This window comes from Anser anser (assembly GCF_964211835.1).
Source record: "Anser anser genome assembly, chromosome: Z".
NCBI classification, from domain to species: domain Eukaryota; kingdom Metazoa; phylum Chordata; class Aves; order Anseriformes; family Anatidae; genus Anser; species Anser anser.
Genome location: NC_139723.1, coordinates 7,501,978 through 7,525,905, shown reverse-complemented (window position 1 = coordinate 7,525,905; position 23,928 = coordinate 7,501,978). Strand labels below are relative to the sequence as shown.

At 40.9% G+C, this 23,928-nt stretch overlaps 1 protein-coding gene across 3 annotated transcripts in view; it reads left to right on the top strand.

The window, feature by feature from the left end:
• Positions 1-22,424, top strand: part of VCAN (versican) — a 117,813-nt gene extending 95,389 nt beyond the window's left edge. For all 3 annotated transcript variants that reach the window (XM_083817571.1, XM_083817569.1, XM_083817570.1), the window contains 4 exons: positions 389-471; positions 14,461-14,605; positions 19,593-19,775; positions 20,281-22,424. In XM_083817571.1, coding sequence (XP_083673697.1) covers positions 389-471; positions 14,461-14,605; positions 19,593-19,775; positions 20,281-20,411 — 542 coding nt within the window. In that variant the 3' untranslated portion in view covers positions 20,412-22,424. The remainder of the gene's footprint in view (positions 1-388; positions 472-14,460; positions 14,606-19,592; positions 19,776-20,280) is intronic.
• The last annotated feature ends 1,504 nt before the right edge of the window (positions 22,425-23,928 follow it).

Genomic DNA, 23,928 nt, shown 5'->3' with positions numbered 1-23,928 from the left:
CCTAGTCTTATGTCCTATGCCAAAAATATTTGCCTTTTTTTTTTTTTGCTTTCTGTCCTTTTTTTTTTTTTTTTCTTTCTTTCTGATTTGTGCCCAGATAGGAAACTCATCTGTTTTATTTGGGGGGGATGCAGTCAGGAGATAATAGGCATATAAGTATAATTGTTTAAAACAGTTAGATAAGAATCTCCATTTTTGTAGACATCCAAGTTAAAATAAAAATGCTGAAAAACAGCCTGTAAATAGTTTTTTGCATAGGGAGTAGAAGAATCTTAAGAACAGGATGTCTGATTCATTCTGTGCAAATTCTTTTTCTTTTCTTTGATGAAATCTCTCCCATTTATGGGAAAGTTAAAAAAATATATCCTTCTGGTTCCTTTCCCATTAGATATTGGGCATGACTACCAGTGGATTGGCCTCAATGACAAGATGTTTGAGCGTGACTTCCGCTGGACTGATGGTAGCCCACTGGTAAGATGCCTTTGAAATGAAATCATCCACTCCTTTCTTTTTGTGGTGTCTTATCAATTTCCCACCAGAACTGAGGAAAGCTGCATGAAAACATGCAGTCACTAAATATGCATCCAAGCAAACAGCCAGGATACTGTCTTGTTTCAGGATAATTTCTATTTGTGATGTAGTTCTAAAATCTTAATTTTAGTTCTTATTATTTTATATGTGGGACCTCGTAATGTTTCTAAAGAGAAAATCTCAGAAAGTCTGAAACTATTACTTAAGGGTCACTGCTGCAACTGGTTTTGCTTTTCAGCTCTGAGATGATTCCTTACCTATATAGAGCAGAATGCATTTTTTCAGATGGAGATATGGCATACGAGCCCTTGCATTGGCTGGGTCTTTTTGAGTGCATGAAGAAGCCTTTCAGGTCTTTGTGGGAGATGTTGTAGTCGGTGTGGCAGTTTGATGGCCAGGATGGAGAAGCAGTCATTCTTAGGTGGTTCAGGAGGCCTGCAACCAATAATCTGTCCATAAAGTTTTAAGTTGCTGTAGATACCTCCTGTTGCCTTAAAACAGCAGAAGGAGAGGGAAAACACTCTGTCCACCTTTAACATCCTTAAAATCAGCAGGAGGAGAGGAAAAACACTCTCTGTCCACCTTTAGTAGACCTAAATCAAATAGCTGCTTGATACAGGAAATGATGACAGTCTTACCAATTCAAAACAGGCATTTCTGTAGAAGGGACAGATGATTTATTGCAGTTTAACACCCACTGAATAGCACTATATATATAAAAAAGCAGTTAGGCTTATTATTTTCCTCCCCAGTTGTGAATTCTTCTTAAAGGAGAAAGCATCTGGACTACAGGATACACATGTGCACATGCTCACACATGCACGTAGTGATCATTGCTGCATACTATGTGACTACAACTTCTGTAGAAAGACACCTGGATAAAAGCAGGCTTCACTTATTACATTCTTGTGTAAATAGCCATAGGTTTAAAGTCCCTTAGAATAACTCATAAATGAGACATTTCTTGGGAAATTACCATGTGTAGGAGGTAACAGAATGGGGAGAAAAGGAAGGAAGATGAAAGTGTTTGTTGCCCAATTGACTGCTCGGTAGTTCTGTGGTGAAAACAACTTAATTCATGTTTGTACCCATTTGTGCTTGGAGCCACAGAGTCTTGCAGGATGTAAGTGAAGGAGTTTCTTTTCATCACTTTCTCTTGCCTCTCGTGTATTTTTGGGAGCACAAGATGGGTCATGGCCTTGAGCTTCACTCATTCTGGATTATTTCATTCTCTGTCTTTTACATGGCATCTCGCACCTCACTGTCTGAAACAGGCACTCTCTGAGGATGGTTTAACTTTGATGACACTATCCTCTAGTGGTGGTGATTCATTACACCTCAGGTAATAAATAGAAAAAATGAAAAAATCAACTGTAAACATCAAATTTAGTTCCCTGATGGTGTCGTTAAATTCCAATGAATTTGAATACCATGTAGTTGAAAAATGTACATCATTTATGCATTTGCAGATGAAAAGCAGTTATGATAGTGTTAAATGTGTCAATGTAATTTACAATAATGAAAATAAGCATTATTTCATACTTCCTCAGGTTCTAAAATAAATTTATGAGTAGAGAGACAGGTGTTGCACATATCAAAATCTAAACAGCCTTCTGGTGTTCTACATATCAGGGTGCATCAGCTTTTTTTGTCTTTGTTGCCCAGCTCCTCTCCAAGAGACTATTGTCTATCTAGAATTCTATTCAACAATTCTGGTGTAGTAGAAAATTCATCAAGTGTGCGGAGGATCCCCCTGATATAAGAGATACTTTCAGTTGGAGATACTATCAATATCAGAAAAGTCACACCAACTTTCAGATGGAAAGTGCATATAAAAGTGATATACATTCATTCATCTTTATCTTGATAGTTTTCTGACAACAGCTTGGTTTAATCTGAAAATCATGCTTATATGATTTCATAAGTTTTTGGTTTAAAAAAAGGTTGTGATGCTCAGTAGATTTAAAAGAAAAAGCACATGAATAGCAGCATCAGCAAGACACATCATGGATGAAATTATTGTCCCAATGCTGCAGCTGACCTAGTACTGCCCAGATTAAATAGCTGTGATAATCAGTGTTTACGCATAAAAGTTGTGACTTCTCTCTCACGTGAGGTTTTTTTTTTTTCCTGAATCGAATAAAAGGAGACACAAACCTAGAACTGGAATGAGAAATCCCTGAACCACAGGCCTTACCATTGGACAATATGGGATAAGGTCTGGATTACTCTGGTACACATTTTCCATGGACATAAGAAGCCCACAACTCAAATAGTCAGTATGTTGAAAAGAACTCTTTTGCTAGGTGTTGGCATGTATTTTATTAGCAATTTCTGGAAAAGGGATCAGGCGACTTTTTTTTTTTTTTTTTATTTGCACCTGATAGGTATTTCAACCAATGAGTCTGATGGAAGAAAATCAGTCCTCTTTGTGGCATTTTCAGCTCAAAACCAAGCCAAGAGTTTTTCCAGAATTTTTAAACTGAAACTAAATGTCAGCCACCATTAAATATGATAGTCAAACAAAAGCACCTGCATGAGTTCCTTAGTGAAAAACAACAAACATACATCCAAGTGCACTGCACATTGTTTCCAGTCACAGTGTGCTCCTGAATACACATACCCACCTCAGCTATTTTTGTGGGCTTCATGGTCATATGCAGCAATGACATAAATCTTGTGCTGCCTCACTTCCATAGGCTCCCAAAATACAGTTGTTGTGGTTTTTTTTTCTGCACAGCCTTCTTGTCTGTTCACATGAGCGTTAAAAAGCTGCAGTGGTGGGGCTGGAGAAGGTGATAAATTCATCTTTGTCATTGGTCTAGTAATGTGAGAAGAGTTAGAATCTCAGATGCAGTTGTGGAAATTTCCCCTCCCTGACCAATCAATGGATATCAGTTTTGCCAATCAAATAAGCAAGGGCCTTTCAGTTTTCTGTGAGATCAGATCATGCCACTTCAGTGGGACAGGGGACTTGTTAAGGTTGTGTAGGGAGAACATGACCAAGGCTTTTAAAGTGTGAGCATATAAAATTAGGGTTCTAACTGGGAAGCCTAAGCTAAACCTAGATTACCCTGGGCAGACTCACAGTTGTATTGAAAAAACAGGCAATTATTTAGGTGCCTAATAGTGGACTGTCTATTGTCAGCCACTTTTGGTATCTTGACATTCTTGGTGATCCCCCACAGAAAATAGTGACTGTCAAAAAAGTCAGCAGTCAAAAAAGCCCATTTCTCCTTGTGTTTATTTTTCATAAATCAACCAGAATTTATGTGACTTGGAAAAATAATGCCAATAACCAAATTTTGGAAGAAATGGTCTAATTCTCAGAGTTACCCAAGGAAAATGTTCGTTTCTTGAATAACAAAACAAGCACAATCAAATTGAGTGAGAAAGCAAGTAATAATGTTCAAAACACATTTTCTTTTTTATTTTTTGGTCCACATGACATTTTTCCATGTCTGTATTGTAGATTGACTATGTTTGAATATATGTTCAAATTTAAATGCTGAAAACATCAAAATGTTTTATTTAACAAACTCTTAGGACAAGGAAAAATATCTTTAAGTAGAAACAGGCATGGTTTTAATTTGTAGTATTGTGAGGTTCTGTTCCTGCAAAGAGTGTGTAAAGAGACCTTTACATCTACCTCACTGAACTGTGTGATGCATAGTTATCTGTGTGCTTTTAGGGGATTTTGACAGGTTTTAGGTCTTAGTAGTAAAGTAGTTCTCAAGATAAACCTGCTCAGCAGTTTCCTGCTTTTCAGACAAAATGTCATAACCTTGTGCAGCATATTGGGCTGTCTAGATAGCCTCAGCACTTCCTGCTAAGCTTTACTTTTTCATCGTGCTGTACCCCCTGTATCCCAAACATGTACTGGTCTTGAAAACTGCAAAATAACATGATTAAAGTAGTTAGGTCATACCTTTTGTGCCCTAAAGTTCAACTGGCAGTCCAGGTGCCACTTTCACATAAAAAGATTGCTTTCCCTGTAACTGATATTTCATTATACAGATTTTTATGGGCCAGATATTATATTTGTCCTCCTTTTTATTTGTTGGTTTGTCTGTTTATTGCAAATTCCCTTTAAAGACAAAGTGGGAGCTTCTTGGATATGGTCAGGACAAAAGCTCTGGAACTCCTTGGCTAAGCTTAGGGCACCTAGTCCAATATGTAAACCAAAATGAGATGTAATTTCACTAACACTGGAAAGTATTGCTGGCCACCTGTATGAATCCAATTTGTTCTGATTTGTTGTACTGTAGTTGTATGGCAGGAAGCAATTTTTTCTCATCTACAATGTGTTCTTGCTTCTTTTCTTTTGGAAAAGAAAGAGCTTTCCAGCATTTCCGGTGGTTGGGAGAGGTGGATTTGTCTTCTGGAGCTGATGGGCCACATGAAAAACACTTAGGCAGTGTTTCCAGTGTTCCCATTTCCTATCAAGGGAAAAGAGCTGATTGCTCTTTCGTGAGTGCAACACAAAAAGAGAATGCTCTTTCATGAAACCGAGACCCAGGCTTGTGGTGCAAGTTCACCTCTCACTGTGGTGAGAATTATAAGTTAGCGACCACTGCCACATGCCTGGACCTGTAGCATCGGCCACACATGAGATCATGTGGGCTAGAGGCAGGGGATTTGTAGCCTGCAAATTTTGGCTCATCTGCCTAGACCCTAATTTCCAGATGGTTAATCTCAAAGACAAAGGCACTGAAGTGAGCTCAGAGTGCTCACAGCACCCCAGCACTCCTAGAGCTTCGTTTTTCATTGCATCCTCAAAATCAGGCAAATATCTGCTCAACACATTTGAGGTATATGCATTTCATTGCACTGACAGATGGAAGAGGCAGAAAGAAATAATACAACATCTTTAAAAGCACATTTTTTTGATCTGCTTTCCTTCTATTACAGTGTGGTTGTGGGGTTGTCCCACTGATACTTAGTATGGGAAAGCCTTAGTTTTCCTCTGCTCGATATTTTACAAGCAAATCAAAACAGCTACAAATAAGAGCTTGTTTACAAATAATAATAATAATAATAATAATAATAATAATAATAATAATAAAATACAGAATCAAAATTATTCTTGCACTTTTCTGTAGATTTTTCTCCTGAATTTCAGGGATAGTGAATAACTCTTTTACAATGGTTCATAGGCAATCTTCATTTCACTTACGTTATAAAATTCTTGAAAAAATAAAGGCAAATAAGTTTGGTAAAATCACAGTGGTACAGGAGAAAAAGACAAAGCCCAAATAGTAATACAACTATATGAAAAGAAAGATTTGTCCATGCCTACTTGGGTCTTTGTATATCATAAATTTGATGTAATACAAACTACAAAATAACAAAATTTACACTGTCATTGGAGACATTTAATAATTGGCTTGATCAAAGACACTGTGAATACAATGTGACATTTGAAGGTATCTTAGGGAAATTGAATTTAAATAATTCACTTAGCTCTGTGAATAGTAACTTTTACAGCTGTAAAGCACACCCATCCAAATAGAAGAAATCTGGTGTTGCTTTTGGCAGCTTCTCCATTGTGTTTGGGCTGCTGGCGTTTCTCTGTTAAAGGCCCTTGTGAGTAGGCACAGCTGTAAAGGAGTCCTTTGGAGCTATTCATGTTATGGATTAAGTGCATATAGCTACTTGGGGTTGTGCCTTGGGCCTCTGTCTCACAAGGGGAGTTATTCATATCCTTCGGAAAATGCTGTTGATAATTAGTGCTTTGTAGGGCAGTGAGCTCACTCCCATTACATAAGATTAGTGCCGTAATAAGGAGCTGGCTAGTGTCTGTGGCCAGATTGTCACTGGGAGAGAGCTGCCAGCTAGGAGAGTAATGGGGCATATTGCCACTTTTAAAACTGTCCAGAGACTCCATGTTAGTTTTTCTTCCCTTCAGCACCGCAGCATTACGCCGTGTGTTCGCAGTGCTGGCCCTCAGGTTGTCAGTCCTAGGTAGCGGCACAAAAAACAAAGCAAAATCAAACCCAAGTTTAATTCTGGAGAAAACAAAGCCCTCTCTTTTCCCCCCTTTATTGGTCAGTGAATCAGAATGGTCTGACCTGAGCAAATCTGTAACTGCACCCCTCGCAGAAAGAGTAACGATATTGAACACAAAGCCCTTCAAAAGGCACGGGGTTTTGTAGGGAGGTAGCCTACCTCCGAGGGTTAAATAAAGCAAACAAACTAAAAAGTACTGTAGTCAGCTGCAAACAAAAAGCTCATTGTGCCAATGTCCCACAGGATCCCTGCAGAAGGAGATTTTAAATCTACCAAATGTTTTGATTTTGTGCTGCAGTCAGTCATTACAGACTCTTTTTAAGATGCTCATTTGACCTGCATTTAACTGGGGGAGAACTATATAATGTTATTAATGACAGGTATGTTTTTAGTTCAGACTGTTGTAGGCTGAAGGAAGGGCCTCTTGGACAAAGTGTTTTTTTATCTTATTTTTACCAAGGGGGCCAGCAGTTTCTTCAGAGCCTCATTACAACTGGCCCTAGGCTAAAGCTCTTGGACAGCTTCAAGCCTGCAATAACTGTTGAAATAAATGACAAAGTGGAGGGTTTTCTTTTTTCAGTGACTCTCCTGTAAGTTGTGCATAAAAGGAGTAAGTCACACCCTACACAGTTTGCATCACATTGATAATATATAATTACGCTGGTGTGACTCCCAGAAAACATGTATTATGCCATTTAACACCCTACCGCACTTTTCTTCCACAGTAAGACACCTGCCCATTAGCAAGAGAATTTCACCGGCTCCCTGTGCCACTCATTTTTCATTCTCCATACTAAGGGAACTTCTGGAAGACTAAAACATACAATATACCCAGAAAATTAGAGTGTGTGAACCATGATAAAAGTCACTACCCTAAGAGGAGTTGGAGCAGAGCAGATCAAGCAGGTCAAAGTTATCGGGGTGCTCTCCATTGGCTTCAGTTAGCTTTTAAGGAGTTAATAAGAGAGAGATCTTTTCTGAAGAATTGTGATTTTAGAGCTACTTAGTTTCTGGGCTCAGTAGTGAGTAGACACTGCCATCTCGTGGGAGCTTCTTGCCATGCCTGCCAGCTTGTACTTTTCGTGGAAAACGTGTTACATGGGGGTACTGTATAACTATATACTTGTTACATTGGGGTAACGGTACTCCAATGTAACAAGTCAAAAAGAGTCAAAAAGCTAGTCATCTCCTCCCCCCAAAAAAAGGTTGATTTTTTTTTTTTTTTTATTATTACTGCTACATCAGCTGATGATTTTTACTTATTTCATTTCTAGTTCAAAGCTCCTTCTTTCTCCCTGTGTGACTGGGCAAAGGGGAGCCAATTTTGGGTGCCTGCCTGTTCCAAATCCTGCCTCTTTCCCAAATCCTGTGAACAAAAAGCCCAGATTAGGGGCTTGAGGGAAGTCATTCTACTGTGATCTCTGTATCAAGAATATTGGGATTGTGGCACGTGATATTTTTTGTACCCATAGGCAAGTTTAGACATAGCAGTTGTCTTCCAATTGACTCAAATTTCCCTCAGCAAAGATTTGCCTACACATTTAGCTTTTATTTTAGCATGAGCCTGAAGTATGCATGGGATCTACCCTATAGAGTTTTGGGTACCACCCATGTCTTTAATGCAAGGCATGTGCTTAAGCACTCACTGACTGGAATTTTTAATCTCACAAGTACTTTTGGTGGGTTCTGTCAAACTACTCCCATTCATAAAATTAAACAGAAGATCTCTTGCAGATCTTTGGGGTGAAATTAAGTGAAACAGAGCCTATGCTGTAAGGTAGTTTCTTGTCTTTCTCAATATATAAACGTATTTAAATACTAGGTGAAGTTAATGTAAGTATTTTATTCATTGCCAAATCTTCTCAGCAATCTGTTTGATTTTATTTCTGCCAAAAGGAAATACAATCCCTTTCAAACTTCCCACGAGTGTCTCAAGTAACAGTTTCAGTGCTGTCTAACAGCATAAGCCACAAACATTCTGAGCTGATCCTTATTCTCATTGTACCCTTGTGCTGATCTATCTTGTGGTAGTTCAGCCAAACTAAAACCATAGGCAATAGCCAGTTATTACATCTCAAAAAGCAAGATGTAGTTTTTAGTTAAGCAATCAAACTATAACAGAACCTCCCCAGAGATGGACTTGTTCACTAGACTCTCCTGATAAAGATTTTTTTTTAAGAATATGTTATTTTGAAAAAAAAAAAAAAAAAAAAAATCCTGTTCCATAGCAGAATTATGGGAAAAAATGAGGATAGCAGCCAATAAGTTTTGCAGTGGTGGCTTACACTAATTTAGTGATAAAATATGAGACAGGAACTAGTGCTTCACTTTAAGACGACATGGCACAGAGAGCATCCTGTCAGCTGAGTCCCTGCATCTTTGTGTGTTATTTTTTGTTGTTGTTCTTGAGGGTTTTTTTGTTTGTTTGTTTCTTTTATTTTATTTGCTACATTAATATTGAATTTAGAAGCAATCAGATGGGGAAGCAGACAGAAAGAAATAGAATACAAATCATATTGGAAATTATAAGTGCCAAAAAGTGCCAAGGCAGGTTTATACTTTAAACTCATTTGGACATGCTGAAAACATGCTTTATTTTCCCTGCAGGAAAGGCATTAACCCTACAAATCTAAATAGGAGATGTATTCCCAGTAAACTGTTTCCTAGCTTTAGTTTTGTAGAAAAGATTATTAGCCTTTGCACAATAACGAGGTCAAGCAGTAACATTTTGTTTGCATCAGTAGCTGTTCTTGGTTAAACATGGTGTTTGTTGACTATTCTGGAATGCCAAGCCCATACTATTGATTTCAGCCACTTGCTGTGCCCTTTGGAGACAAAGGAACTGCTGAAATATCTAAGTGCATGTTGCAAAGCTGAGATACTGCCCACTCCTAGATTCACCCTGGCAGGGCAAACATCTGAAAGAACTGAATGGATTACACATTAAAAAGGAAATGAGCCCCTCAAGTAAGGCTGGTTATCTGAAAATTTAAATAACAAATCTCCCACAAGGTAGGATCTTGTTTGTGACAGGAAGGCTCTGCTCATTCAGTTTAATTACCAGCCATCTGAATGACAAAAATAGTGACCAGCTAATGAAATCAGCCACTTTACAGCTTTTGCTGTAATTCTGGCTTTCTTGGATTTAATTTGTAGACTGTCATTCTGCCACCTAACTGGCAGATAAAGGCTGTGATTTAATTCAGTCCCATATAAGGGAAAAAAAATAAAGAAAAAAAAAGAAAAAAGAAAAAGAAAAAAAAGTGGAACTTTTGTTATAAAAGCATCTCCGTGGACTTTTGTAACCATCAGATCCAAGGTCCTCCCAAGCAAGAAAATACATAGCCACTGTTCCCCAGGCTGGGAATCAGTCAGCCAGGTGTGTTGTCTGCTGCCACTTGGGAAGCCTGAGGAGTTGGTCCCCTGCCTCAGCTGTGCCTCCAGCCCATGGACCTTCTGCCCTCTTTCTACGGGAAAGTTTTCAGTACTCTTCAGCAGAGGAAGCTAGAACAACTAAGTCCAATGTGTTAGCGTGGGCTTCAGTTTCACCAAAAGACTGTACAAGAAAGATTTCCTAAAAGGCAAAAGAGTACAGTGGGAGCTCCTGTCTTTGGCATGAAATGATGGCAAGACACAACAGTGTGTGGTTCCCAAAGGACCAAATGAATGTACAGATATCAAAATCTTGTTGCCAAGGCCATTTCCTGCAGTTACCTGATCACACCAAAACACAGATTATTTGATAACATGAAACAAGTGTCCTGCCTTCATGGATGCTGAGGGCTTTGCCAAGAGCCTGGTGCAGCAGTGTCGGCGTCCTGCAGCCTCCCCAGCAAGACATGCTTCACAGCTGGAGGAAAAGGGCTAGACCTTCTGTGAAGCTCACTATAAGCTTACATGTCCTATAGTCTGGAAGTGCTTTTCATTTTAATCTGGGGGAGAACTTCACACATGTCATGGTAATGTCCCACAGAGCATCACTTTAGCATCAGCCAGGGCAGTAAAAATGTTTAGGTCCCTCCCTTGGATCACCCAATATAGGTGTTTCTGCTGAGTACCTTTCTTCTTTTCATGGTCTTTCTTCCATGTATGAACTTAGCATTTGAATCTCTTTAGGTTTTCAGGACCCTAAATCATACCTTATGAATGATACAGCTAAAACTAGTGCTAAGGGTGTTGATTGAAGCATGACTGTTGGCAAAAAGATGCCTTGGACTTTATCAATTCAAACACAGCGCTGCTTAGCGTGGCTTCGCTGATGTGCTGAGACAGCAGCAGTTTCTCTGAAGGTAGAAGGTAGTAGCAGGGTGGCTGGAATGATGCCAGTGAGCTTTGGCTCCTCTGTGAACACGGCTGATCTGTTTTGGACATGATCTTAAAAAACGAACAAACCCGAATGGTACGCATTGCCAAGGAATGAAATTAATTATTATTATTATTTTTTTTGGTACAATATAACTGTTCTAAAAGACAGTAATTGCACTGAAATACAAGGAACTTAAATGACGTAGCCACTTAAAGAATGGCATCTTATTTAGATTATTTTGAGCGGTGTTTTCCAACAGGAGGTTTATGAATTGAGTGTTTAAGATACTTCTTTTTGCAAGGGGAGGGGTGTCTGTACACTTCACAGGCTTTGTATGAGAGATTGTAAGGGATATCTCTGAAAACAAACAGTACAATGCAGTATGTAACATGGGATTTAGTTCTTTCCCATTACTTTTCTGCTGATGTAGTTTTACTGGACATAGTGCAGTCACCCCTGGTTTACAGTAGTTTAAGTGGAAAACAGAGTCAAGCTCATGGTCATGCAAAAATGTCATCTGTAAGAAGAAAGCAAAATATTAGTTTATTTTTGTAGCAACTTATTCCACTCGAACTGTGAGTATCATTATTATGTTATCGGGGCTAAATAAGGAACTGAAAAACTACAGAACAGCTGGGCGGGGACCTAAGAAAGCAATTCAGCAGTCTGGAACTTCCTCTGCTAAGCAATTCTGGCACTGAAGCCAAGTGAAATCAGAGGTATTTAGCCAAAATAAACTCATGCAATGATGATATCAGATATGAGGTAACAGCATGTCATGCTGGAGGATATCAGACTTTCTTGAGTAAACCACACAGCTCAGATATAATCCCTTACCGTTACGCTGCAGCCCTGCCAATAGAGCAGACAAATTTTGGGCCTATTATAGCAAGGCGAGCACGAGTATATGGAGTCTGTGTGGTTTGGGTGGGAGCTGGCAAGGTGCTGAGCACCTTCAGCTCGCACGCCCCCAGCTGCCACGAAGCATCCTGGTTCCCACACACTGACCCCTGCAGAAGCTTACAGCTCTCTGCAGCAGCAGTTCCACAAGACAGAGCCGAAAGGTTTGTTCCGGTCTTTCCTTTGCTGTCAGGGCATCACTGATCAAACTTTTCTACCATTAACCTGGCTGTTTTCACAGCTTTTTCCTTGTGTCCATATGTCTTGGCATATTCTTGAAGGAGCAGATTCTACCTTTCAGTAAGGCTGGCGGTGAGTTGTGAGGGGTGAAGGTGAGGGGTGACCATGTCCTCCTGCAAGTAGAGGAGATGGGATGAGTGTGTGGGGCCATAACACAGGTAAGCCTAAGCCTTCGGTGTGTGCGTGCACCCTGCCTTAGCTGGCAGTAGGCATCTCACGTGTCCTCGGCACATTCCCAGACCAGCTCGGCTGTGCCAAGTCACTAGACCTGAGGTGAGGCAGCACTTCCAACATATCCTTTTGCAAAAGGGAGCACTCTAAATTACAGTAATACACACTGCGCATGGGCACATCCCTTACCTCCCATTGTCCTTCTCACCGGCCCAGGAGATATCAGGAGGTATAAGCAGAACTTTCTTACGTTACTTTTGTTGGTTATTTTTTTGTACCAGGTGTTGTAGGAGGCCCACTGACAACAGATCCCATTTGACTCGTGTATGGTATTTACTACCATGCTTACAAAAACTCATACTCTTCATTTCTCAGCTGATGTGAGTTGCTGAATTCTGGACCTCAGTAAAGAAGTTAGCATGGGTTGCAGTTTAGGACTATGAGATGCTAAAGCATAGAGATGAAGTTAAGCTGGTCCCACATAAGTAGGAAGATGTTTTATGAATTGCTAGAGGTAACAGATTCAGTGCAGAACAAATTTATTTACATCATGATTGTTAAATTGCTTGGATAATTAAAACCTGTGATGGACACATAATAGAAAAAGTTTACGTATTTAACTCTTTTTTTTTTTTTTTTATAGCTTAATTCCTTGTAAGGTAAATACTACTCGCATAGAGTATGTAAACTGTATTTCTAAAATGTTTTTGCACAGGCAATGAATAGTGGTTATTTCATAAAGCTAAGAAAATAGAAAGCTAAACTTTTATGACATTTATGTGGGCCAACTCTAGACAGAAAATGTAAGCACTGAGGGGAATATAAGCAAAGTAGGAACTCTGTCATTTTGACCATACAAGGGACTATCTACCCAGTTAAAGTCTGGCATTTATGTGAATTCCTGTTCTTTTAGATATCTATTTTTAACCGCCATTAAGTTCTTCTTGGAGTGACACAACAGAAATCTCAAAGAAAATTGCTAAGAATAGTTTCCCATATTTCCTCTAGCTTTTCTTTGCATAACATTAAGGAAATCTCAAATTACTGTGCTTCAGTTGGGATCAAGATGAAACAGGAAGTGGAGTAAACAGTATCCCACCTCTGCTAACTTCAAGGACAGTAGGACATATGTCCCCTATCAAAGATGTAGAATAGATTTTCTATCTGTATGATAATCCCTTTGTTTCTATTTTTCCTGCTGGTTGGAAAAAAAAAAAAAAAAAAGAAAAAAAGTGACCCAACAAAGACATTATGCAATGATGAACTTAGCCATGCCTGAAAGAGTGCATTCTACAGTGAAGTAAGTGTGGGTTTAGCTCATGCATCAAGCTATGCAAAGCCTGCCAGCAGCTAGCATCGTGCAGCTCTTGGTAGGGACATACCTTTAGGCAGGTGCTGAGCTGGGACCTGCAGAGCTGTGTAGCTAAATAAGCGCAAACCTGCATATTGACAGCCTTGATCCCAAAAAGCAGAGTCTGCCCAAATCAACATGTCAATTGTGTGTTCCAGGTGCAGTGCTAGGAAAAAAAAAAAAAAAAAAAAAAAAAGTGTGTTTTTTTTTTTTTAAATGCTAAAGATATTTTTCAGCCATTTGAAACTTGTTGTTGTTACATACTGACAATCAGATTTTTACTTCTAAAACTACTGTGCCAGTTTCCATTTTCACTCATATGTACGTGATCCAGATGTCTGTGGTGGTAATTTCTCTACAGAGGGCAGAATTTGGATCATCATTTCTCAAGCTGCTCTATACTCTCAGTCTGCCACCTAAGCCTTTTTAATGGCAATATCAATCTGCAGTGACCTGGGGCCACTTTCTGACACCTTTACTTATTTTACACTGAATTCTGAAAGTCATCCCATTGCATGGCTTCATTAAATGAAGTCAAAGAATAAATAATTTGTATCTGAGAAGCCATCCTGTGGTTTGTCATTTAGTAGACATGGACTAGTAGGGGTAGTAGCTTATTTACTGCATTTCCTGGCTTTGCACTTTCAGCCTATGTAAGGTAGAGTGTGATCCAACACATTTTGGTTGAGATTGTCCTTGAACTGAATTGTGTCAATTTGTTTTACTCACCTGATATCAGTCTACGGTAAGTAAAATGTTGGATCAAAATACTTTTTGTCTGTTAATAGAGTGGGAAGATATTGTATATGTAGCTTTGTTTAGTTTGTGCTTAACTGCCTGAACCAAACAATTGAGGTTGCTCATCATCAAAGGTAATGTGTATTCTTCTGTAAAACGGAATGTAAATATATTCCAACACTGGGAATAATGGGTGTGCTTCTCTTTTCTGCAGCAATATGAGAACTGGCGACCAAACCAGCCAGACAGTTTCTTTTCTGCTGGAGAAGACTGTGTTGTTATAATATGGCATGAGAATGGGCAGTGGAATGATGTTCCATGCAATTATCACCTGACCTATACCTGCAAGAAAGGAACAGGTACAAACTTTACAGTAACTATATCATAATTCCAGTTTTATAAACATAAAGGGAAAATTCTAAGTGGTTTCTGGTGACCAATACAGTGAGCCTAGAACTGAGTTAGTCCCACAAAATTGTCCTTCTTCTCTATCCACATATTAAACTCTTCCTAATCTGCTCTTGATTTAAGGTCAAAATGGTACACAATAGAAACTCCTAGTTGAAACTAGACAAATTTCCTATTTGCAGATCTCAACAAAAGAGGCATTTATGTACCTGGCAGGCCTGCTTTACCTGCGTGCCACTGTGAAAGATGTGGGTAGCAGTGACAGAATGCACAGAATGGCACAAAGCTGTACCAGGGGAGATTCAGACTGAAGGAATCTGAAAGGCACATTGGGCTTATACACTGTTAGAGCTGATGCTTACATACAATCACAGAATGGCTTGGGTTGAAAGAGAACTTAAAGACCATGTGGTTCCAACCCCCCTGCCACGGGCAGGGACACCTCCCACCAGACCAGGTTTCCCCAGGCCCCATCCAGCCTGGCCTTGAACACCTCCAGGTATGGGGCATCCACAGCTTTTCTGGGCAGCCTGTGCCAGGGACTCACCACCCTCTGAGTGAAGAATTTCTTCTTTATAGCTAATCTAAACCTACTCTCTTTTAGTTTAAAACCATTACTCCTTGTCTTATCACTACGCACCCTGACACAGAGTCCCTCCCCAGCTTTTCTGCAGCCCCCTTTAGGCACTGGCAGGCCGCTGTAAGGTCTCCCCGGAGCCTTCTCTTCTTCAGGCTGAACAACCCCAACTCCCTCAGCCTGTCTTCACAAAGAGAGGTGCTCCAGCCCCTTGCTCATCCTCATGGCCCTCCTCTGGACCCACTCTAACAGGCCCCTGTCCTCCTTGTGCTGGGGTCCCAGAGCGAGGCCTCACAGAGCAGAGCAGAGGGGGACAATCCCCTCCCTTGCCCTGCTGCCCACGCTGCTGTTGGTGCAGCCCAGGGTACGGTTGGCTTTTTAGGCTTCAATCACACAGTGCTGGCTTGTGTCAAGCTTCTCATCAACAAACATAAGAGATCAAGGATCTCTTATGGGTAAGGTATACGGTAAGGATCAAGGGACGAACGAATAAAGGGGATGTCGTTGTGGGAGTCTATTACAGACCGCCTGGCCAGGACGATAGCGCCGATAAATTATTCTTTACAGAACTAAGAGAGGCCTCGAGATTAACTCCCCTTGTCCTTATGGGGGAATTCAACTTGCCAGACGTTAACTGGGAGTGCCACACGGCTGACACGAGCAAGTCCAGGAGGTTCATGAAGCACCTAGATGATAACTACTTGGTGCAGGTGCTAACGGAGCCAACTAGGAAAGGTGCCCTCCTAGACCTGTTGCTAGAAAACAGAGAGGGTCTGGTGGGAGAAGTGGTGATTGGTGGCTGCCTTGGTCATAGTGACCATGAAGTGGTTGAGTTCAAAATTTACGGTGACAGAAGGAAAAGTGCCACCAAAACCTCATCCCTAGATATGGGGAAAGCGGACTTCAGGCTGCTCAGGGAACTAGTCAGCAAGGTCCCCTGGGAAACTGCTCTTGAAGGCCTCGATGTCCACCAGTGCTGGTCATTCTTTAAACGATGCCTCCTAGAAGCACAAGATCAGGCAATTCCTAAATATCGCAAGTCAGGCAGGCGGGGCAGGAGGCCGGCGTGGCTGACCAGGAACATTCTAATGGAGATTAGGCGGAAACAGAGAGTGTTTCGCTACTGGAAGGAGGGCCAGGTGTCATGGAAAGAATACAGGGATGCTGTTCGTGTTTGTAGGGAGAAAATTCGTGTGGCCAAAGCACACCTAGAGTTGAAGCTGGCTGTGTCTGTGAGAGAAAATAAAAAGGGCTTTTTCAGATATGTGAATGGAAAAAGGAGAACTAAAGAATACATAGGGCCGCTCCTTGATAGGGAAGGTCTCCTCACAGACAATGACATAGGCAAAGCAGAGACGCTTAACGCCTTCTTTGCCTCTGTCTTCAATGCCGATGATGGGCTTCGGGACCCAGGGTGCCCTGAGCTGGAGGACTGGGACGGTGGGGATGACAAACTCCCAACCGACCCTGAACGTGTGCGGGATTTGCTACTCCACCTGGATCCCTACAAGTCCATGGGTCCGGATGGGATTCATCCCCGGGTGCTGAAAGAGCTGGCGGACGTCATCGCGGAACCTCTCTCAATTATTTTTCAACGATCCTGGGAATTTGGAGAGGTCCCAGTAGACTGGAAGCTGGCAAATGTTGTGCCGATTTACAAGAAGGGTCAGAAAGAAGACCCTAGCAATTACAGGCCTGTCAGTCTCACGTCAGTGCCTGGTAAAATCATGGAGAAGATGGTTCTTGAACTTATTGAGGCGCACCTGGGGGACAAAGCAGTCATTGGTCCCAGCCAGCATGGGTTTGTGAAGGGTAGGTCCTGCCTAACTAACCTGATTTCCTTTTATGATAAGATCACCCGTATGATGGACCAAGGGAAACCAGCTGATGTGATTTTTTTGGACTTCAGCAAGGCTTTTGACACGGTTTCCCATAGGATCCTACTGGACAAAATGTCCACCATACAGCTAAATAAAAACATCATACGATGGGTGAGCAATTGGCTAACGGGCAGGGCCCAAAGGGTTATGGTAAATGGGGCTGCGTCAGGCTGGCAGGCGGTCACCAGTGGGGTCCCTTAAGGCTCCATTTTAGGGCCGGTACTTTTCAATATTTTTATAAACGATCTGGATGTAGGAATAGAAGGTATTTTGAGCAAGTTTGCTGATGACACCAAACTTGGAGGAGTTGTGGACTCGAAAGAGGGTGGAAAGGCCTTGCAGAGGGATCTGGATAGGTTGGAGAGCTGGGCGATCACCAACCGCATGAAGTTCAATAAGAGCAAGTGCCGGGTCCTGCACCTGGGACGGGGAAACCCTGGCTGCACATACAGACTGGGTGATGAGACGCTGGAGAGCAGCCTAGAAGAGAGGGATCTGGGGGTCGTGGTAGACAGCAAGTTGAATATGAGCCAGCAGTGTGCCCTGGTGGCCAGGAGGGCCAACCGTGTCCTGGGGTGCATCAAGCACGGCATCGCTAGTAGGTCAAGGGAGGTGATTGTCCCGCTCTACTCTGCGCTGGTGCGGCCTCACCTCGAGTACTGTGTGCAGTTCTGGGCACCACAGTATAAAAAGGACATGAAACTGTTGGAGAGTGTACAGAGGAGGGCTACGAAGATGGTGAAAGGCCTGGAGGGGAAGACGTATGAGGAACGGCTGAGGTCACTGGGCCTGTTCAGCCTGGAGAAGAGGAAGCTGAGGGGAGACCTCATCACAGTCTACAACTTCCTCGTAAGGGGGTGTCGAGAGGCAGGAGACCTTTTCTCCATTAACACCAGTGACAGGACCCGCGGGAACGGTGTTAAGCTGAGGCAGGGGAAATTTAGGCTCGACATCAGGAGGGGGTTCTTCACCGAGAGGGTGGTTGCACACTGGAACAGGCTCCCCAGGGAAGTGGTCACTGCACCGAGCCTGTCTGAATTTAAGAAGAAATTGGACTGTGCACTGAGTCACATGGTCTGAACTTTTGGGTAGACCTGTGCGGTATCAAGAGTTGGACTTGATGATCCTTAAGGGTCCCTTCCAACTCAGGATATTCTATGATTCAATGATTCTATGAAACATTCCCAGGTTCTTCTTCTCAGGGCTGGTCCAATTCATTTTCTGCCCAGCCTGTATTTGGGCTTGGGATTGCCGTGACCCAGATGCAGGGTCACTTGCACTTGGCCTTGTTGAACTCCATGAGGTTTGCACAGGCCCACCTCTCAGGCCTGCCCAGGTCCCTCTGGATGGCATCCCTTCCCTCCAGTGTGTCGGCCACACCACACAGTTCGGTGTCATCGACAAACTTGCTGAGGATGCACTCAGTCCCACTGCCCGTGTCACTGACAGAGATGTCAAACAGTGCCAGTCCCAACACTGATCCCTGAGGATCACCACTCCTTCCTAATCTCCACATGGATATTGAGCTGTCAACCACAACTCTTTGAGTGCAACCTTCCAGCCAATTCCTTACCCAGTGAGTGTTCCACCCATCAAATCCATGTCTCTCCAATTTAGGGACAAGGATATCATGGGGCAGTGTCAGATGCTTTGCACATGTTCAGGTAGATGATGTCGGTTGCTCTTCCCCTATCCTTCATTGCTGTAACCCCATCATAGAAGGCCACCAGATTTGTGAGGCACAATTTGACCTTAGTGAAGCCATGCTGGCTGTCACCAATCACTTCCTTATTTTCCATGTGCCTTAGACCATGCTAAGGAGGATCTTCCAGGAGGGTCTGCTCCATGATGTTGCTGGGCACAGAGGTGAGAGTGACCTGTAGTTCCCTGGGTCAATGAAACCTGAAACATGAGAGTTGCCAGGAGCTGTATATTAACACCTTAGTTGTTCTTTGCCTCTTTAGACTAGGAAAGTAAAGAAGAAACCAAAATCTCTTGTGCACTCCACTGTTGCCCAATTACCATTTACAGCATTTTGATAACACGTTCTTTGTGTGTTGAAGTGTGCCTGAGTTTTAAGTGCTTTTAAAAATTCTGCTGTTGAGGAAGACCTGAGAAGTTTTGAGAATGAGATATTTTTTATTAAATGCTTGTAATAACTTCACTGATTTTCAGGTTTTGCAGCTTTCCAGTGAAAATCTTTTATTTGTGTGAGTATGAAGACTTTTTTGGTTCAAATTTACATCAGAAATTTAAACCAAAAAGGAAATATTAACCACATGATTTGCAGTTTTACCATTTCCATCATTATTGTATTTGATATACAAAACCAGAGAACTACAGAAAAGAGTGATCTCCCTGTCCTTATTTGGACATGTCTCTTGGGATTTTTGCTGAAATCTCTTGACATGTCCCCATAGGCAGAATTTACCTCAGAAGGGCATTTACAAACTGATGTTTGGGGTTTTGTCTTCCTTTAAGTTGCCTGTGGTCAGCCTCCTGTTGTGGAAAATGCAAAGACCTTTGGGAAGATGAAACCTCGTTATGAGATCAACTCACTTATTAGATATCACTGCAAAGATGGCTTCATCCAGCGTCATATTCCAACCATCCGGTGCCAAGGGAATGGAAGATGGGATATGCCTAAAATTACATGCATGAATCGTAAGTTCTCTGAAAAAGAAACAGTGCTGTCTCAGAAATAATAGGCTCATTAATGTAAAGATGATCATCCATAATGATAAGTAATGAAAAGAAATGAGTATATTTTTTAAGAGAAGTGCAAACCGTGTATTATAGATCATGACAGCAGTGCAGCTCACGCTATCTGTAGAAAAATCACTGGCATTCTAAAACTAATGGAAATGTTCCTTTTCTGTTTTTACAAAAGCCATTAAGACACTTTTCAATTAAGCAGCAACATTCTTACAAAGTCTGTGAATTCATAGGTTCCTAATAATGCTAACAATGCCTTCTGCAGATGTGATCTAACTATTTTCAAGAGATGCTTTTTCTGTCTGTAACATGGCCTTAGTACCAGTTAATCATTTGTTAACTCCCTAATTAATCAAGAATAATAGAAACTTAATGTGAAATGTAGCCAGTCCATTCATGCTGAAATCATTTCAAATTAATTTTCTTTTTTTTTTCTCCCTCCTTTTCATTACAGCGTCCACATACCAAAGGACTTATTCAAAGAAATACTACTATAAACATTCTTCATCAGGAAAGGGAACATCATTAAATTCATCAAAACACTACCATCGCTGGATCAGGACATGGCAGGACTCAAGGCGCTGAGTGCTAAATGGTGAATGGGGATTTCCACCATTTCAGCCAAAGTTCTAACTTTCTGTGCCTTTTCTATCACTTATAGGAGTATTATCAAATTGTTTTGAAACTATGGACTCCGGTATTCACAATGCATTTTGCAAAAATATTGTGTTTATCAGAAAACAAAAAAAATAAAAAATAAAAATTATATAGAGGAGAAGTGCTTATGGGGATAAAAAGAAACCATTTCCAGCCTATCATGATTATTAGTTTTCTATATGCCATCAGTGTGGACCATTTTATGATATATACCAGCCTTCTGCAATATTTAAACAGCTCAATTTTAGCACCAATGAAAATGTAAATAAGATGATTTTAATGTTGTTTAATTGTGTGTTGTTTTAAAAATCCTGTATATAAAATGAAAAGTCACACTAAGTTCAGGCATATTTATGGTTAGAATGGCCTCAGAGGTCTTCAGTCATTTGTGACATTGTTTTTATGTTGTTTACCTAGGCTGGAAATGGTTGAAATAACTTCACTGACTGAAATTTGCTATTACAAGGTGAAGATAAACACACAAGTGACATGACTTTTTTTTTTAATGCAAACTGTGCCAGTTACCATCCAAGGTACAGTGTGTGTCCATGTGACGCAAAATTTAGAGCACATAAAGTGGGGATATAGCATGAACTAGGGACTGCAATGTGGAACTTTTTTTCTGCTCTCCATTCTAGCCTCATCATTTGTGAGAAAGGACTGCATGGAGGACTTGTATATGACAAGGAGGGCCTGTAAAAATCCAAGTGCTAATACATTAACTTTATCAACCAGGGCCACCTTTTCTGAAAGAAAGAAAAAATAGAAAAAAAAAAAAATTACTTTCACAACATTAACCACAAGGTCTATATTACAGGTCTCTGCATTCTAAAATGGAGATAGACCTAATGTTTGGGGGATCTTTTTTTGTAAAAAACAAACAAAAATCAAAAAAGTAAATAATTTTGTATATATAACCATTTTTTAATCTTTTTATAAAGTAATGAATGTTTGTGTATGAATGCTGCAGCTGTGAAGCGTACATAAATAAATGAAGTAAGCCATACTGATTTAATTTATTGGATGTTATTTTACCCATGCAAAGAAGATTAAAAGAGCTCGCCAGTGCAGTATTAGCCCCTGAGCTCCACTTTTGGAACCATCTTTTGCTATTTTCCCAGAGAACAAAATTCCTGCTAAACAGGATCATTTGTTTGTGGTTAGATGGGTGAGAACTGTGTGACTTATGGAAGAATCAGGATCTTGGCTTTCTAGGAAGAAGTGTGTGCACAAAGAGATTATAGGTTGTAGTTGGTGCAGTGTGTGCGTAGGAGTTTTCTATTACGATTTCTTACCCTGGTCAGTGCGACAACTGACCTGGATGTGTACAGTAATTGTAGAAGGTAATGTTTGGAAGGACCTCTCCACATAAAGGACTGTGTCTGGTTGTTTCTGCAAAGTTCCCTGCACGTCTTTGGGCACAGGAAAAAAAAAAAAAAAAAGGATAAATAAAGTAAGTTCCTTAGGATACATACATACAACTTTCAAAATAACACTGCAAATACAAACAGAGTTGGGAGGCTTATGCCTTTGTGTTAGCGTGGGGATATGATGCAAAAAGTTGAAAAGGAAAGGAGGAGAATTGAAAACCCAGCCAACATGTACAAGTTTGTCCCAGGCAGAGCAGCCCATGATGCGACCTTGCCATGGCTTATTGGGAACAGTGATTACAGTCCCAGGCAACATCTCGTAAAAAATTGCAGCGACTGCTCCACCATGGATACCCAGTCTTTGTGCGTTCAACATGGCAATGCGTCACTGCGTTGGCTGGTTCATTCCCCACCCCTGCCCCCAAACAATGCACATAATACTTTTCTCTATTTATATTATCTTGTATAGTGTATAATGTGAATGTCTGTTTTTTGTGAATGAAAGTCTAAAATCTTTGTAACTTTTATATCTGCTTCTGTTTCACCAAAGAAACAAGGTTTTGCTATACTGTGACTTGTCTTGTTATTGCATGTCTTCCTGTTTAAATCTATGCAATGTGATTTTTTTCATATGAATACGATTAGACTGTCAGGTACTTCACAGTTATCATGGGCTTAGTCAATTGCCCACTGGAGTCAAAGTGAGTCAGCTGGCTGAACTTTAGTAGGTGCTGGATTTGACTTTATATGAGCAACTGTAGGAGATTTGGAGTAATATTTTAAGATATACAGTATATGTGTTGAAGTTGAATATAGCTTGTATAAGTCAAAGCTCTGCTCATAAGTATACAGTATTCTGCACATCACTTCCTTGTACCAGAAGCATACAGAACAGAAAATATATTTTAACACTTTGCAAACTTTCTCACCATATGTATAAAAAACCCTGCATAGATTTGTTGTTTTCTTGTCTTCTTGTTGGATTTAAACAATGTTGTAAGGCATTCAGATAACATTGTGATTGTAGTTTAAGTAGGTTAGGTGCAGTGCTTATACTGATTTTTTTTCACCTCCTTCTATTACGCATAATAAAATAGGACTGACAACATTCCTTATTAAAAAAAAAAAAAAAAAAAAAAAAAAAAAAAAAAAAACAACCAACTGTTACTCATGTTTGTTTATTTAGACAGAGAATGGAGCTTTCTTCAGCTCTGGAGGCTCTTTTTAACCCTGACCTAAACACCAAGTGGTGCAGTGCTAGCATGCAGCTGGAACGCATCCACTCATGTTGCAGGGCCAGGTCTAGTGGGACACCAGGACATCACTGCATCAAGTGGCTCCGTTCCTGTACCTGCAGCAGCACCAAGCTCTGGAGTGTGGCAGGACACTGTGATCAGCCTATAGGAACAGAAGACAAAGCCAGAGATTCAAACACAGATCATTTATTTATTTATTTATTTTAATGAATGTTCCTTAGCTTTGCTTTCTTGCCGTCCAGGTTAACCCAGAATCCTGTTTAATATTTTCTAGTTCCCCAGAACTAGAAAATAATGTCTGGTGCAGAAACTCTTCTTTAAGTTGCATTTGACAAATGCATGCAAGACAAACACCAGAGCAGTACTCCTGTAGTAGTCTCCCCCTGTTGCATAAGTATTAAACACTTTTTCTCTACTAACCCACTTTCTGCTGTTTAATGGGATGCAGAAACAGCTGTAGATGAGGAGGTGAAAAGGTTAGTATGGGATGGGGTGTTGATGGTTACAGTCTTTAGCTGAAAGGAGTCCAGGAGCTGACAAGGCTCAAGCTGCAGGTCAGTGCACAGGGCTCAAATGCCACATGGGAGCATCTGTGTTTCATGTGCCTATGAACATCTGGATAGAGTAGACTTCATTAGTCCAAGTGTCTTCCTGCCCCTTACCACGTTGGCTGAATTTGATTTCCCAGCAGATGGAGTTCTCCTCCTGTAGAGGCTGGCATTACACTGGGTAGAAATGAGCCAGGCTACCTATTCTGTTCTCAAGAGGATGTGCTGCCTAGTGGAAACATTCCTGTGTCCCAGCTGTGCCCTAAAAGTC